This window comes from Apium graveolens, chromosome 7, assembly GCF_009905375.1.
Source record: "Apium graveolens cultivar Ventura chromosome 7, ASM990537v1, whole genome shotgun sequence".
Classification (NCBI taxonomy): Eukaryota; Viridiplantae; Streptophyta; class Magnoliopsida; order Apiales; family Apiaceae; genus Apium; species Apium graveolens.
This window is the reverse complement of record NC_133653.1, coordinates 261,818,187-261,834,578: the sequence shown is the minus strand read 5'-3', so window position 1 is coordinate 261,834,578 and position 16,392 is coordinate 261,818,187. Positions and strand designations below refer to the sequence as shown.

Here is a 16,392-nt window from a genome sequence, read left to right as displayed (position 1 = left end):
TTGATTTTTTGTATATTAATATACTTTCGTGTACCAAATGGATAAACACGAATATTTTTGTTGTGAATTAGTGTGAACCAAAAGATACATCAATACAAATCCGGGTCGGGTTTAATTTTAAGATATTGACATAAAACATGAAAGATTACGGAAAAAAATGTACACATACACGATCATTTTTAGGTCTACTGTTAAATGCTCAAGCATGTAAAATATGCAAATAATCAAACGAAAAACAAAGCGAAATATTATTTTCAAAATTTCTGTTTTACCGTAAAAAAATCAAATTAATTTTGTATTCATATATTTTAGGACTTTTATAATAAATACAGGAGGGGTAATTTTATCATTTTAATCTTTTCTTACTCACAATACAGATATAGCTATGAAATTACCGCAAAGCAACAATTTCATATGACATGAGATGAGGTAATGACACCTCACACCAACAGAACAACACTTGTAACATGCTCCGTTCCTCGTATTTGTTTATATTTCCTTTTTATAATGTTCCTTTCAATTATATATATTTTAAAATTTTCTGAAAATAGTAAATATATTATAATTTTTAAAATAATTATATCCACTACTTCTCTGCACTATACCCAATTATATATATAATATTATTCGATCACACTACTTTACTCATCTTTTTAACTTTGCACCACTATTTTATCATTTTTGTTAAATTATGTGTGCAACTAACATTTGGGAGGTACAAACTATTATTTTGTTATTACAAATCACAATCCTTTCCTTGTACCGAACTACATCCCCATCAATATCATCACACGCACACGGACCAACACTTCTCAGCTCCTCCTCCGTTTTTATCTCCACCAATCATATTTCAGATCCCTCACAGTTCCCAATGTAACAAAACACACACACACACAACACACACTTACAATTCTCGGATCTATCAATTTCAAACCCTAATCCCCCAATTCACGAAAACCCAATTCAATACACACTCCAAAATGCACAACCCAACTCAAAAGCACCACCGTAAAGACCCCATTTCTCGGCGCCACATTTCTTGGTGCTGCTCTTTTTCCGACCCGACCCGGAGCCCTGAAAACCCGAAACCCATTTCAAAGCAACCCATTTCATCTTACCCTAATTCCCCCAAACCACCTAGTTTGAGGAACCGGATCTTGTCTCCGGGTCGGGTTTCGCCCGTTGACCCGGTTGGGCAACAACCCAAGACCCATGTCATGCCTGTGGAGTTAGAGATGCCCAGATTGCCGTTAGAGCCTGTTAGTGTGTGTAAGGGTGGTGAGGATGGTTTCGGGGTTTTCGATGTGAGGTTGAGTTTGAAGGGGAGGAATGGAGGGTCTGTTGTTTTGGAGTTGAGTTCTGAGGTTTTGAGTGGGAGTAGTTGTGTTTTTGCTGATTTGATTGCGAAGTATCGGGCGGGGTGTGAGGGTGGTGGTGGGAGTTTTTGTAGGATTGAGGTTCCGGAGGTGGAGAATTTGAGTGTGTTTCAAATGACTATTGAGCTTATGTTTGAGGAAGATTTGATAAAAAGGTTGATGAAGATCGGTGTTTATCGGGCCATTGATGTACTTGAGGTATAATGTATTCATTGTATTAGATAGTATTGAATTTGAATTTGCTTGTGTTTATTGTGATTGGTTGTGCTGGCCTTAAAAAATAAGGCATGTGTCATGTTATTATTTTTTTTGATATGTAGAAAGGGCAAATTTACGATGTTGTATTGAAGTTAAGTAGGATAAATCCTTTAAAAGTTAATGAGCAATAAATTCAAGCAGAAGGTTGTGTTTAGTTGGTTGAGATAGAATTGATTTGGGTATGAATGAAACATGGGAATACGATTAGAGATTGAATTTGAAAATAGAAAAAAGTCAAGGACATGATATTGATATATGAGGGTGAAAGGTAAGCTAGTGTGCTAAAAGTTTGGAGGATATGAATGGGATCAACAATGAGCATTCATTTTAAGTAATGAGCTAATTAATGTTATGCATGAATGTTCACATGTAGGTTCAAAATCTGATTTTTCTGCACACTATTGCGTACATCATCACATTGACCAGTATGGCATGTGATTTATAAGTAAGTTTTTAAAGCAAATCTAGAAGGAAATTGAATAGATGTTGTCGGAAGATGATTACGTTCTTGGAGCTTACTAAAGTTTGTAAGAATTTCTAATCATAATCATGCTTCTAGAGGTGTACGAGTATATTATATGATGAAAGTGTAGTAATATATAAAAAATACCATGAAGCTCAATATGAGCATTTCAAACTATAAGCTAAAACGCATAGAAGAAAGAATACAAGATTATTACTTGGTATAAAATTAAATTAACTGTAAACAGATGTAAATTAGTAGCTTCATTTATGTACTAATAGCTACAGACTCCATAGCTTGTTGCTAGATTAATTGAGCTGCGGACCTTTCAATGACTGTTTGAGATAGACAAAGTAAGTTTTTTAAGTTAACCATGAAGGATGTAGTCAGTTTGCTGCTACTTGTTTACTGAATAAAGTAGTCAGTTTGACTATGTTGTGCTAAATTTGTTCAGATATCTTTAGGTATAATAAATATGGGCTTCTCTGATTCAGTTTCATTCACATCAAGAATGAAAGGGAAAGGGAAAAAAGTTATGCACAATACTTACCAAGTGAACGTGTACGAAAAAGCTGTCGTATAGTTTCTCTCTTTCATTTTAACATGTTATTCCATGTCAACCTACTTTGGGATTCAAACCTGTATAAGTGCATCTATGATCAACTTTGGTATCTTATTCCATGTCAATCAGTCATCATTTAAAATTTTAGTAAGAGAATGTGATGGAGTATGGATCCAAGTTCTTGTAGTAACGTGGATTGATATTTTCTGCTAGTGTGCTAAGGTGGTGGACGTTTGCTTTGAAGTAGAGCTTTATGTGCTTGTATATCATAGATCTTAACTTTTAAAAACAGGAGGCTTAAGATAAAACTAAAAGTGAGGAGAGAGAACCAAGTGTTTATATCAATTGTTGATTGAATATTATGCTATCTGCTAGTTCTGCAACATAGCTGGTTGTATACATTAAGACAAGCAGTACCCTATAGATAGATTACACCGTAACCAAGGATAAGGTTTTCTGTTAGTTTTCTATTAATCTTAGCTCAAAGATATTTATTAGTTTGTGTTCAGGTTTTAGCATAGACTTCCCAAACTCATTTCTTTCACTATGTTAGGTATCGGCAGGGATTTCATTCAAGAAAGGGATTACCTCCTGTTTAGAATACCTTGAGGCTGTGCCCTGGAGTGAAGATGAAGAAGAAAAACTCAAAACTCTATTTAGTAAATTTAAGCTTAATAACAGTATCAGCAAAGATATATTGGCCAGACTCTACCCCCTCGACTCAGCAGATTCTCAACAAACTCTAGCCAATCAGCTTATTTGGTCTATCACGACCTGCATTGATGCTAATTCCAGAAATGAGCTTAAATCCCTTGTTAAGGGTCTTCTCTGTAAAAGCTCAGTCTATGAGAAGGGCTATCCTGATGTCAACAAAGAAGAAGTCTATGCTGTTTGCCGTTCTTGCATAGATGCACTGGTTAATCTGTTTGAAGATGCATCTGGTAGTGATCAGTGCGGAAGATCGGGAAAAAATGAAGGAGGGAAGACGTTGATCGAGTGCATCTCAATGCAGGTGGATAATATTAATTGGTTGCTTGAAATCCTGCTTGACTGGCAAATGGCAGAGGATTTTGTGACCATATGGGTGAATCAGGGAGAATTGCTTTGCATGCATGAGCGAACATCACCAATGGTGAGGTACGAGCTTAGTCGGGTCTCAGCAATGCTGTTCATCGTTATGGGAACTAGAAAATTGCAATGTGCTTCAGAAGCAAGATTGGGGCTTCTCGATGCATGGTTTGGTCCAATGCTCTTAGACTTTGGTTGGTTACAGAGGTGCAAAAAAGGGTTAGACATAAAGGTGCTGGAAGAAGCAATGGGGCACCTGCTCCTTACTCTTCCTCTTAAGCATCAGTACACACTGTTCATGGAATGGTTTCGATGTTTCTCCAGGCATGGTACTGAATGCCCAAATCTCAGTAAATCATTTCAGATTTGGTGGCGCCGTTCATTCTTGAGAGGGTCGGAATCTAATGCTGTTGAGTCCAGGTGATGGATGTGGCGGTTTTCTAATTCTAGTTCAGTGTGTAATTTGCAGTGTAGTCTGTTTGATATCAATCTGGAACCTATAATAGAAGTTAAAAAGAGATTAAGTAGATATATTATGAAGTTTTACCTGTGAAAGCATCATCTGGGCCAGCATGAAATCATTTCTTTGGAAGCAGGACAACTTAGCAGAAGTGTTGATTTTCTTGGATTATGTGTACTTTGTTATATATAAATATAATATGTATTGTAGGAAGGAGGGGGGGGGTTGTTTTCTGATTTGTCCTTTGTTATTGACTCCAATCATTGCCCGGACATTGTAGAAGATCCCGAATATCATCTGCAGGTGCAATGGAGAGCATTAGATGAAATTATCCACCCTGATATAGCTGGGGCTAAGCTGTAGCCTAACGAAGTCCAAAATTTAACAAATATAAGTGTTGTACACATTTAATTGTTGGATTCAAAACTTGAAAACCAGGTGCAGAGGGTTGTTTTTTTTTTACTTCTTTATTTTTGAAGAAGGCAAATGAAAACATTGTATTTTATTGATTAATAATAAGTATTACATTTAATCTTATAGTCAAAATTAGCAATAATAACAATGGTTACAGATTTCAGAAATTAAAATTATTCAGTTGAGGTATCGATTTATGATTTAGCTGAGTGATTTTATTTTTATTTTTAAAAAAATCGGATAATTATCGGCAATTTATTGGGAATCGGTCAAATTAGACAAATATTTTTGATTCATTTATAGACGAATTCTGTAACAATAATAATGTCCTAACATAACAACTTCCTTTTTTTCTTTGTTGTCTGCTTCTCATTTTTTGAACGGTAAGCTTTTTCATTTTTCTTATTTTTGTCAAATATTCAGATTTTATTAAAGAAAAATTCAGTTACACACATCCTGGACTAGTGGAGTGGACTGGATGGAATAAACCTAGTAGTGCGCTATTCAGGAAGCTTTATCATGTTATAAAGGTTTTGAAGAGATGGATGATAACAATGAGGAAATGATGGGAGGAGGCTTATCACTTGTCACACCGGAGCATAACAACTCGGCTTCTCCCCTGATCTGTATGTATATCCTTTCTATGACTGTCATTTAGGATTACTTGTTTATATATTAGTGATGTGGCTAATTCATATGCCATATTCAGGGTTTGATTTTTTTTACGTATGTTGAGTGTTAGATATAAGGTTTGATTGGGATAGGTTTTTGATTGGTGATCGATTTAACACTTATTTGTGATTGATACCACTTAGATGGGTGCTATACTTGTTAGGGTTCTGAACAATGTTTCCAAAAAACAATCTCCACAACTTAAATAATATAATTTTAGTATAAATAGACAATAATAATATGTTGACTCCATTATATAATTAAATTAAACAAAACTTGAAGAAGACAATATAATTATGTTACCTAATAAAGTAAATAACTTATTTCAAAGTCTTGTAAATGTTGGGTTTTCATAACCTTTTATATTGCTTCCAAATAGGTTTCCTAGGCCTTCAAAGTAGATATCTAGCTCTGCTACGTGTGTTGACAATATATATATATATGTATATATGTGTGTGTGCTGACACTTACCAAATAGCACTCATTTGGATTGGTAACCCATGAACTCCCTAAAATAATACGACCAAGTTTCTTAATAATCTCACACAAAACATATAATGTAATTTCTGTATCAATAATAATAATCTCTTGGATCCTATATATAATAATCTTAGCACTTCCTTATCAAATAATACAATATTTTTCTAATATCACAATCAGGTAATATCCTAATAAAATAGATGATTTATTTTAGAAATTTCTAAATATTAGGCTTGCATAGTCTTTTGTTTTGCTTCCAAATAGTTTCTTCGAGAATTTTAGACATATGTCTAGTACTAGTAGGAGTATATGAGTCTTTTGTTTTGCTTCCAAATAGTTTCTTCGAGACTTTTACAAATATGTTTAGTACTTGTAGGAGTATATTTATTACCTATTTTGACGAATAGATATGTCGACACTTACAAAATGAGGCGCATCTTGATCGAAAAGCTATGGACCCCCCAAAATGAAATGACCAAGTTTCATGGGGTGAATATCATATGTGACCATGTTAGTAATCTTTCCAACTAAAAAATGCAACCCAAGGGAAATTTATCAATAAACCATTTTTTAGCATTATCATTGACTTTAACATCGGTGCATGTACATGTATCTATAGTCTAAAATCTTATTGGCATAGGACATATGAAAAACAGGTAGCTTAACTTGTTTATTGCATAACCCCACACTCAAGATCATCTTCTGCTTTTAATTTGTCTTCAATCATCCATGGTGAATGGGGTTAAACTGTATACATATTTTCTACCACTATGTGACTCTTTTAAAGAATATTGTGGTTGAGGAACATGACAATTAAATATTATGTCTAATATCTTGACATTTAAAGTAGAGGAAACTGGAGAATGACAATATTGTTAGTACTTGATTGTTGGCCTTGAACATGGTACAAAAACACTTCACTCCTTGAACTAATTACTCTAATATTTATCCTCTGCATATCATGTTTAATTATATGTGTAATATGGATAAAATACTTCATACGAAACATATATTTTTATTTTTAGTTTTCTTGTGGTCTCGATCACCGATCCTTAACTTTTTATTTGTTGAGGTCCAATTATAGGATGCTTGATTAGTGCCTCGAAAAAGTTTCGAATAATTATTTTCGGCTGACAATAATTTTTGGCAGCGTTGGAAAATATTTTTTGTGAAGGTAACTTTTTCGGGAGGTAGTTACAGGGGAATAAAGGTAAGGTAACTATCAGCGAAGTAGTTGATTCACCGTTGATTATGTAGCAAAAATAGTCGCCCTGATACCAATTGACGGGGATGCCGATTTAGAGAAACTAGGATTTATGATATTAAAACTCTCGCAAGTTTGTTTTCGATTTAAATCAATATTTTTTCTTAAAAATACAATTTTAAAGAATTATAATAATAAAAAGCTCCTAATACAATTTGAATTAAGTAATTTAACTTATACTTTAAAAGATGATTTTTAAAATCACAAGATGATAAGTAGCATCCTTGCAATTAGGTCCCGAGATATTCACGGGCAGCTCTACTCAACTGATATTTGTACATAACGTTTTTATTGATTCTTAATTTTATATGAAACTTGCTGAAAACTTTTTTTTAGAAAAAGGAAAATGTTGTGGATGAAAATATTAAAAGTTTTACTTTATACATTTTTTTGCGAATAAAGATAACGGATGATTGAGAATGTGTTAATTATAGTAGTAGTTTAATATACGAGTTTTTTTTGTATTAAATTGTGGTAGCGTGTTAGTATCAAGAACTACAAATTGATTAAAAGTATTTTTTTAATAATTAGGATTAGTATTAAGGATTTCATATATAAAATGAAATGTATTCTTAATAAATTTTAGACTTTTTATAAATATTTAAATTAATTTTTTCGCAAAAATGAATTGTTATCTAAACAATGTTTGGCGTGCATTTGGGAAATCCTTGGTTTAGCTGTTCAGCACCTGTTTTCACCCGAACATTCTTTTTTGTTATTTTTTCCTTGTTTAATTTTTTAATTCTTTTTTGGCATTTAATAGCGTAGACTTTCAAAACATAACTACATAAAAATCCAAATACTTTTTGGGATAAAGTTATATCTTTTACGTCTCACCAACTTTTAAATAATAAATTGACAAAACAAGATGACCTCAAAATAATACCTATAATACTGCATCCTCCATTGCACAAAAATTAGTATTCCTTTTTTCATTCTCTTCATTTCTACTCTTCCGCATAACAAAGTGAGTCGATTTTTCTGTGGCCATGTCTTCAAAATGTCTTTGGTGAGTAATGTTTCACCTTTTTTTATGTTCTTTTTGATATTCGATGACTTATTTCTCTGAATGGTGCTTGTTTGTTTATGTGACACCATGGAATTACGTTGAGATGTAAAGACTAGATTGTTTCTAAAGTTCTACATATACAATTTTTTAATTTCAATCATTTTATGTTTAGTCCTGAAGTGATTATAATCTAAAAATACCTAATTGGTAGCATTTGTTTCGTTCGTAAGCGCTGTATAAAAATTGTTAATCCACCCTTGGTTATTAATACCCAATCTATGTTTTTTATAAATTTATCCAGATCTATATAGAATATATATGGTAAAATGTTAAGAGGAACAAGCTAATATGGTTTGAGCATGTAGTCGACAATTGTCATATATTACTTCTATAATTATTGTTAAAATGCAATTTAAATGGCTCCAAAAGTTTAACTGTCATGTAAATATATAATATTACAAAAACAAAGCAAAAATTATTTTAACCTTGTGATTTGACAGGATTTTGCCCTCTTGGTATATGAAAAACAATGAGATTAAGAAGGTAGCGTTGAGGGAAATAAATTACGTGCCTCTGTTGTTTTTGATGAATAATTACGGATTTTGTTTTTTAAATTTCTTGCCAAGTTATTTTGTCTTATGGATTATTTTCTTACGAAGATATATAAAGTAACCTCTCTTTATCTATGTAGTTTTTGCATATATTAGTGTTACTTTAATAATAATAATAATTTTAATTTTAATTTATTTGCATTATTATATTAATATTAATATTTATTGCTACAGGTGTGATGCAAGGATCATTTCGTAGTTGTTAGGGCTAGAATTCAATATATAGTAGTGACAATCTCCTTACTAGTTACTAGGTTATCATGTATATTTTTCTAGACATTTAATGCAAACAACCAAAAAACCGTCGTCTATATTTGCTAATTATCTTATAAAGAAACCCTCTCAGCTCTTATTGTATATAGTTATTATATTGTTAACTGTTTTTATGTAGGAGAATGGTTTATTGGTTTTGGTTTTGTTGGTAATTTATGTTCCTCGGTATGGACTGGTGTATAAGCTAAAACTCTTTTATAGATTTTCTCGGTAGAAATATCAGTAACTGCAAAAATCTAACTCAAAATATAAGGTTTAGCTTGTTCTTTCAAGTTTGATCGGAGAATTCCCTTTTTAATGTTCAGAGTTGGATACTAACATTATTAAGGTATCTGGTAATTACTTGGAGAAAGATTCTGAGCAGTATGAATGTTTTGTAAGCATATACATGTTTTGGAGTACCAAATCAGTATTGCTAATTTGAAAGTCCAGGCTGGAAGATTAATTTGTATGTGTTTTCTTTTCAGCACGTCAAGCGCCCTGTGTTCTGGATGCCAGAATTTGATGGGAAAAGGTTTAAACAATGGACCCCTGAATTTTGTTCCAGGAAATTGTGCGAAGCGGTTGATCCAGTATCACCAGTTGCATCTTAGTGCTAATGTAAAACTTCTTTTTTTTGAGTTGGTCTTCATCAGCATAGGTCATATTTACTCATTGTATTCATGATTTTATTTATTACAGGCTAGCATAGCGTCCCAGAGGGAACTTGTTTCAGATTTTTTTGCACCCAGTGCCAAAAGGAGATGGTGCTTCTCACAATGCAAGAATCACCCTAAACAGGCTGCTCCTTTTGCTCAGGTTGGTGCTATTAAATTTTACCTGTATATTGATTAAAGTAAAAATGGTAAAAGAAATTAAGAATTGTTATACATAACATTCGATGTTGACTGGACAACATTTTAGATTATTTGATAAATTTTGTTGCAAGTATATTTTGCAATATTCTTCTTGTGTGACTAGTTCATCTTAAAAAGGCACTCTGGCATATATATTTATTGACTAGTTATTCTTAAAAAAGCCTCTGGAAAATCTATATTGCTAATTATATTTACCATGATTGTTGGAAGTGGAGTTCAAATGTTTACAATCCTGGACTCTTAAAATAGCTGGAATACGGCATGTAATGAGTCTCACTACAGTTCTAACTAGGCGATCCTGTGTTGTTTATGTCTTTTGTCTTAATACATTGTTTTTACTTCATTAACAGAGGGCGTGGCAGTGTCAAGTATGTAAGCACAAGCCAGGTTGTGGTTATGGTATGTCATCTAATTTATTCCTCTGCCGTTTCAGATCTTTTTTCTTTTGTCCTGTGTTTCGACTTTTTATTCTTTGAGATGTTAAATTGGAAGATTCTACCTATATTTTGTTATATTATTCTATGATATATTAGTGTATCTAGAAGTTTATAACAGATTATTAGATGCTATCAGTTTTATGAATAGCCTGTTTTCCATTTGTATTTCATTTCTTGTTTACAAATTACTATAAACCTTAGCTCATTTTTTTCCAGCTACGTAATTTTTTTATTTGTGTACTTTCAGAAGTTACAGCTGAAACGCTGCCTGCATTATCCAAAATTGGTTTTGAAACTGGTATCCTGAAAGAGTTTTTCAGCTTTGACATGCCTAGCGAACACCAGACATTGTCTGGTGAAATTGTTGTTCATTCCTACAATGCAACGGTGGAGGCTGTGTATCAAAATTTGCGTGTAGTTCACGATGGTCAGCTTTGCGTTGTTTTTACTCCAGATCTTAAGGTTAGGCTTACAAATCTGATGGTAATATAATTTGTGGCAAGATTTTGCTGCAGTCAGGCTAAAACTTTTACAATTTAATGGGCTAGATCTCGTCGTGGGACTTTTGTATTCGCAATATTGAGCAATTTATATCTGGAAATACCTTGCTACCTCAGGTGATATACTGACCGTACTTAATAACATCATGCCTCAAAGTATATTGTTTTATGAGTGCACAATATATTTATATATAATAAAAAAGGAAACTCTATTTTATCCTTTCCAGGTTGACAAGCTTCGGTTTTTGTCCTGCGAATATAAGCATGCTGCTGAAAATGATTCATCCTACTTGCAATCTAGTACATTGAAAAGATATTCTGATGCGTAAGTATTCTTCATATTTCCTACAGTCATCATTGTATAGTTAGCTCAATCTACTTTATAGTGGCCATTCAGCCATCTTGGTCTTCTATGTTAATTATCAATAATTGTTATATATACATATATAATTGGATGTGAATTTAGGTACACAATCCAAATAAAGCAGAAATTTGGTCTGTGCACCGAGCTTTTTTATTCTGTTACAATTGAATTGTTTTTTTTTTTCTGTTTGTATAATTTCATGTGAGGCAGTGTTACTTTCCAAGTCAACGTAATGTATGAATCACTAGTTACATTCACCATCCCAAAACTCCTGATCATTATAATATGATCTTCCCAGCTGGTTTTTATAAGTTGTGTCTTAACATTTATGAATCGGAGTACAGGGATGAACACTCAGATCCAAAACTCCAGATTAATATTCCTAGATGGCTTATATATAATGTGTCCTAACGTTTATGAACCGCAGTGTAGGAATGAATAATTTTTTCTTTACGATCTGAACTTGTTCGAATCTTGTATTTCAATCTCTGTAATTACAGCCAACAGGATTGTGTATGTTACTCGGACTCTTCATCTTACCTTCAAGTACCCGTGTCGGACACTCGACACTCGGACATGGACACTCGGATTTGGACACTTATTTTAGAATAAAAAAATGTATATTTTTCAAAATATGTCGAGTCCGATACTTGGACACGTATCCAGGTCGGACACTTCTATTAAATTAGTAATAACATAGAGCTATGATGTGCCTATTAACCACCTTAACTTTAGTTGAACACCTGAAGTACTCAACCTAAACAAAGAAACACCTCAAGATATATAAATCGTTTATTTCTGGCGGGCTTGGAAACTCCCCCGGCCCCCGCCTCCCCCCCCCCCAAAGGAAAAAAGATCCACCTTTGAGCAAAGAACACAGTATCATTATGTCACCTGGAATTAGATGGATTACATCCTTAGCTCCATTCTAAGGTTGATATGTAGTCAATAAGATCGTGCTATAAATGTTTAGTGCAATTTTTTCACAAAGTGGCTGGACTTGCGAATTAGTGTAATAATGTGGCCTTTAAATAAGCCAATACATAACAGACATATCTTTTCTCCTAAAAGCACTACAACTGTAATCCAAAAATTTTCTAAAGATTTGGTCAACAACAATCAATTATTAAAATATATATTTGAATTAAATGACGTATCATAATTCTAACAAGTGTGTTTTATATGGATGATGGCTTGATGGCTTGTAAGAAAGGGACTCCATCATCATGAGCAGCACCTTCACTGTGGCCAGATCAAAATTTTGTTAAATCATAATTATCCTGACTACTTTGTCCAACCAAATGTTCTTTTCTGTAATTTTTGGTTTCACCGAGAAGTACAAAGCTCTATTCTTTCATGCTAACTAAAGTCCATCACAGGTGTCATGTATTTAAATACAGGAACAGTTGATGAAATCCATTTGCATGTATAGAAGAATTTCACACCAAACACTTTATCTGCCCTCAAATTTTCAGGTTAGCAGAAGAAGCTTACAAATTTGAAAGCGCCTTGAACTTGCCTCAAGTTACTGATGTAGGCTTTACAAGAAGATACGTGCGATATATGGAGGTATTATGATTTTTGGGATAATTAAGTTTTTACAAGAACTTTTTCTTTTTGCAGCTTATTTAACAAAAATACTTTTTTTGTACAAATAGTCTTTATATTTGTTTTCTGAAAACCCTCAATTATTTATCTGATCAAATCAATCTCGGCTCTTTATCTGAATTTATAAATGCATCAAATGAACAGACTGCAAAACTGGTGATGCTTTGAAGTACTATGTTCAGTTTACTTTAAAATATATAATCTATTCCAGTTTGTTTGCAATACTTCACTTTTGAAATCATGTTAATTTTTCTGCAGCACTTTGCATTAAAAAAGTTTTATACGTTATAACTTGTGTGTTTATAACATAGTGGGTACCTAAATGTTATTGTGGTATTATCAAATAAATACAAAAAAATACCTCCGTAGGCTAAAGATTAAACTAAGAAACAACTGGCAAGGTCTTCTTAGTATGTATTGCTAAATTGTTGCAAACATGTTGATGGTGAATTGGAGGAATGTATTTACATAATTGTTAATCCTTGTTATCTTTCTCCATTGTATAGATGTCAGAAGTGGTCAACTTAAGGTGGGACTTGATTGATCACAATCGTGCAGCAGGGATAAATTCAAGAAGTAAGTTTAATTCATTATTTATTTTTCTTTATCTTTTGTTACCTTGCTTTTGAGCTTTCTTCTTCAGGTTTTGTTTTAAGCCTTCAAATTCTATTTATAATGAAAAACTGGACATATTTATCACGGAACCAAACTAATTCCTTAATCTGATTCGGTAGCTAGACGATAACTGTTGCAAGTCCGTTGTTCTATATTTGTGCCTATTGAGTATTGACATAGTTGACTGGGATGCACATGTGTATGGATCTGTAGATGGACTAATCCTTAGAGGTTTATTGGTTAAGGTTTTAATAATATTCAAAAAATAATCAAGGCAGGTTGTTTATCACAACCATTCCTTAGGAATTAATATATTATATTAAGTGAAGAAACTAAGCATTCATCTACGAAGGTCTGTCCTGCTTGCAAATTTTTTCTGAAGCTATTTGTGTACGACACACACATGGTCACATGCTCACAACCAACATTTACCATAATCTGTAACTACTTTAAACAAATGACGTACGAATAATATTTTAATCAGTGATATGTATATGAAAGATGTGTCAAGTTTTCACAAATAGAGCTAAACTTATTGATTTAATTTTTTTATAAAAATGATGTAGGACAACTCTAGTTATGATGGATTTATAAACTAAAAATGATAACGATGATACAATTTAGGCGGATGAACATCATAACAGCCGTTATCGCAAGGGTTTCCGAACAACAAAATGGAGAAGAGACCCAATTTAGGATTCAAAGATATTCGAGTAATCAAGTCTTATATAATATACCCTTGTGCTTAAATAGGGAAGAAAAAACCTAATAAAAGAATTATGGAACAAGGCTTCATGACATTTAGGCTTATTATATGCCCATGGGCACACCGCGGAAAAACCGTATTATATAACCTACTACATTTTGATAAACTAGTGGCCCACATCTGAAACAAATAAATAAATACACTTATTTCTTTACTATATATTATCAAACTTTATGCTGATAAAAATTAAAGTTACGTGTTTGTCAGGCTTGATGGATATATGCTTATTTTTTTATTTGTAAAAGTTTGAAAATTGTAATATGAATTTATACCTCTTTTTTCATGCTCAGTTCACTGATACAGTTTATTAGACAAGTTTCCGAGAAGTCATTTTTAGCCAATGCTGGCTATTGATATGCCTTCCTAGAAACTATATGCGGTAACAGGTTTCCTCAACTATTATTTAGACTTCCGTTACAGACCATATTGATTTTCCTTTAGAAACATTGTCTAAGGATTTTTTTTCACAAATAAATATGTACATATGTAGTTATGCTAGATATTAATTAGATATCGGAGATATTAATAGGATTATTTTGGATATATGTCAAGTTGGACTTTTCAAAGTTTAAATTCCATGAAATATGCTCTTATTAAATATTAAAGTAAAAATAAGTGTGGAAAAAGATTTCTAATGTATTTTGGAGTTCTAGCTCGAATTCTCTATACTTGAGGCATGTTGGTTTGTTGTGTACTTCCTAGCAACCCTAATGATTTTTGTATTAATTTCAATAGGTGCTCTGAAGTTGCATTTGAATCATAATAATAAGAATATTATATTACTTAAGTAATGAAAAGGAAAATAAATAATAATCAGATTATCAGAGGGTTATTTCAAATAAAAATTGATAAATATTGGAGAAATGTTATGATCGGTAGCTATACTGGTAGGCGCACAATGAAAAGAGAAGTAAAAAGGAGAAGGCATCTTGTTACTTCACCCAGTTTTTGGTCAATGACTTTCACATCTGTTCTTGTGTTTCAGCTAGTCCGGCCATACTTGGTAGTTCGAGCAGTGAAGATGGGGAGGCCTAATATGCACACAGAGTGGAGTAGCGCACTGGTCTAGAAGATAACCGTAAATTTAGCACCAAATTAGGGCATAACTTGTGCATGTTCTTCATCTCGGATTCCATCATACTCAGCAATTTGACTTGGTGTTTATGTTAAAAAATATCAAAGTACTTTTTAATAGTTTTTTCCCCTGTTCCCCTATTCCTATGTGAAAGCATCTTCTGTTCAGCTGGAGGTTCAATATAAAGACGATATTTGTTTTTTGTGGTTACAGTGGTTTGTATTTTTGCATCATATAGCTTGCCTGTTTTTGTGATTTAATTTTAATCCTTTTTACATCATGCTGCTACTAATCATGACCTAGCTAAGCATAATATTTCAAAAACTACTAGGACCAAAAGTGAAATAAATGAAGCCGAAGGTTCCGAGTTCACTTATAATATGTTCTGTGGCTGCTGGCTGCTGTGCTGCACATTTTGGTATGCATATTAAAGCTTGTTCTTTGCTTATATGCATTTTGACGCTCGTTCTTTGGTTTGTGCTTTCCTACAAATTTCTTTTGTTGTACTTTTCCACGGATATATACACTAGCTAAGGGGATATATGTAGGCGGTGCCAATAGAACGATGACATGTTTTTTTGCGCCATCATGGCATTTCCGGCGTGTTTGTTATTCTGAATTGGAACTCAGAAAGCAGCTCAAAAAATAAAGAAGGGGATGGAAACACTTAATTAAGTCAGCGAAGGGAATATTTCAAAATCATTCATGTTATCATTATTTAACGTAAACATGTGTTCTCACAATAAATTTCGTCCATTTCGAAAGGAACGGGTAATTTATAAAAAATTTTTACCACGCAAAAGCTAAAAAATTGTTAGGCATTTATATTTCATCAGTATGTGGTGTTTTTTTAAATTCTCGGTTTTACTCCTAGATTCAGGAGTTCAGTTCTCTCGTGGCTACGAAAGTGTGAAAGAAGGCTAGACACAGATGTGCTAGAAGAACCCACACGTACTCCTTACTCTTCCTTGTAAGCATTACCACACATTGTTTACGGAGTGGGATTCTGATGTTTCTCCAGACATGGCGGTACTGAATTCCCAAATCTCAGTAAAGCATTTTGGATTTGGTGGCGCCTTTCATTCTTTAGAGGATCGGAATCTAGTGCAGTTGAGTCCAGGTGATGGTTGTGGTGATTTTCTAATTCTAGTTCAGTGTGTAATATTACAATGTAGTTTATTTGATATCAATCTGGAACCTACCATAGAAGTTAAAGAGAGATTAGTAGATATGTTGAAGTTTTACCCGGTTAAAATATCT

General features: G+C 33.1%; 2 protein-coding genes across 2 annotated transcripts; both read left to right on the top strand.

Annotated features, from left to right (window-relative positions):
* The first annotated feature begins 751 nt into the window (after positions 1-751).
* LOC141671681 (BTB/POZ domain-containing protein At2g13690) lies at positions 752-4,726 on the top strand. The gene is made up of 2 exons (XM_074477983.1): positions 752-1,574; positions 3,213-4,726. The coding sequence occupies exons 1-2, from the start codon at positions 981-983 to the stop codon at positions 4,149-4,151; spliced, it is 1,533 nt and encodes a 510-aa protein (XP_074334084.1). The 5' UTR covers positions 752-980; the 3' UTR covers positions 4,152-4,726.
* A 276-nt stretch (positions 4,727-5,002) lies between these two features.
* Positions 5,003-15,325, top strand: LOC141672745 (transcriptional corepressor SEUSS-like). Its single transcript, XM_074479402.1, has 10 exons — positions 5,003-5,227; positions 9,378-9,510; positions 9,592-9,708; positions 10,118-10,166; positions 10,452-10,666; positions 10,753-10,821; positions 10,932-11,029; positions 12,544-12,637; positions 13,183-13,252; positions 15,043-15,325. The coding sequence occupies exons 2-10, from the start codon at positions 9,415-9,417 to the stop codon at positions 15,090-15,092; spliced, it is 858 nt and encodes a 285-aa protein (XP_074335503.1). The 5' UTR covers positions 5,003-5,227; positions 9,378-9,414; the 3' UTR covers positions 15,093-15,325.
* Positions 15,326-16,392: the final 1,067 nt, after the last annotated feature.

Excerpts from the sequence above, each read along its gene's own strand:
- LOC141671681 (XM_074477983.1), top strand. The coding sequence starts at position 981 with ATGCACAACCCAACTCAAAAGCACCACCGTAAAGACCCCATTTCTCGG. Across the intron at positions 1,575-3,212 it reads GGGCCATTGATGTACTTGAG|GTATCGGCAGGGATTTCATT; the intron begins GTATAATGTATT and ends TCACTATGTTAG.
- LOC141672745 (XM_074479402.1), top strand. The coding sequence starts at position 9,415 with ATGGGAAAAGGTTTAAACAATGGACCCCTGAATTTTGTTCCAGGAAAT. Across the intron at positions 9,709-10,117 it reads AGGCTGCTCCTTTTGCTCAG|AGGGCGTGGCAGTGTCAAGT; the intron begins GTTGGTGCTATT and ends CTTCATTAACAG. Across the intron at positions 12,638-13,182 it reads GATACGTGCGATATATGGAG|ATGTCAGAAGTGGTCAACTT; the intron begins GTATTATGATTT and ends TCCATTGTATAG.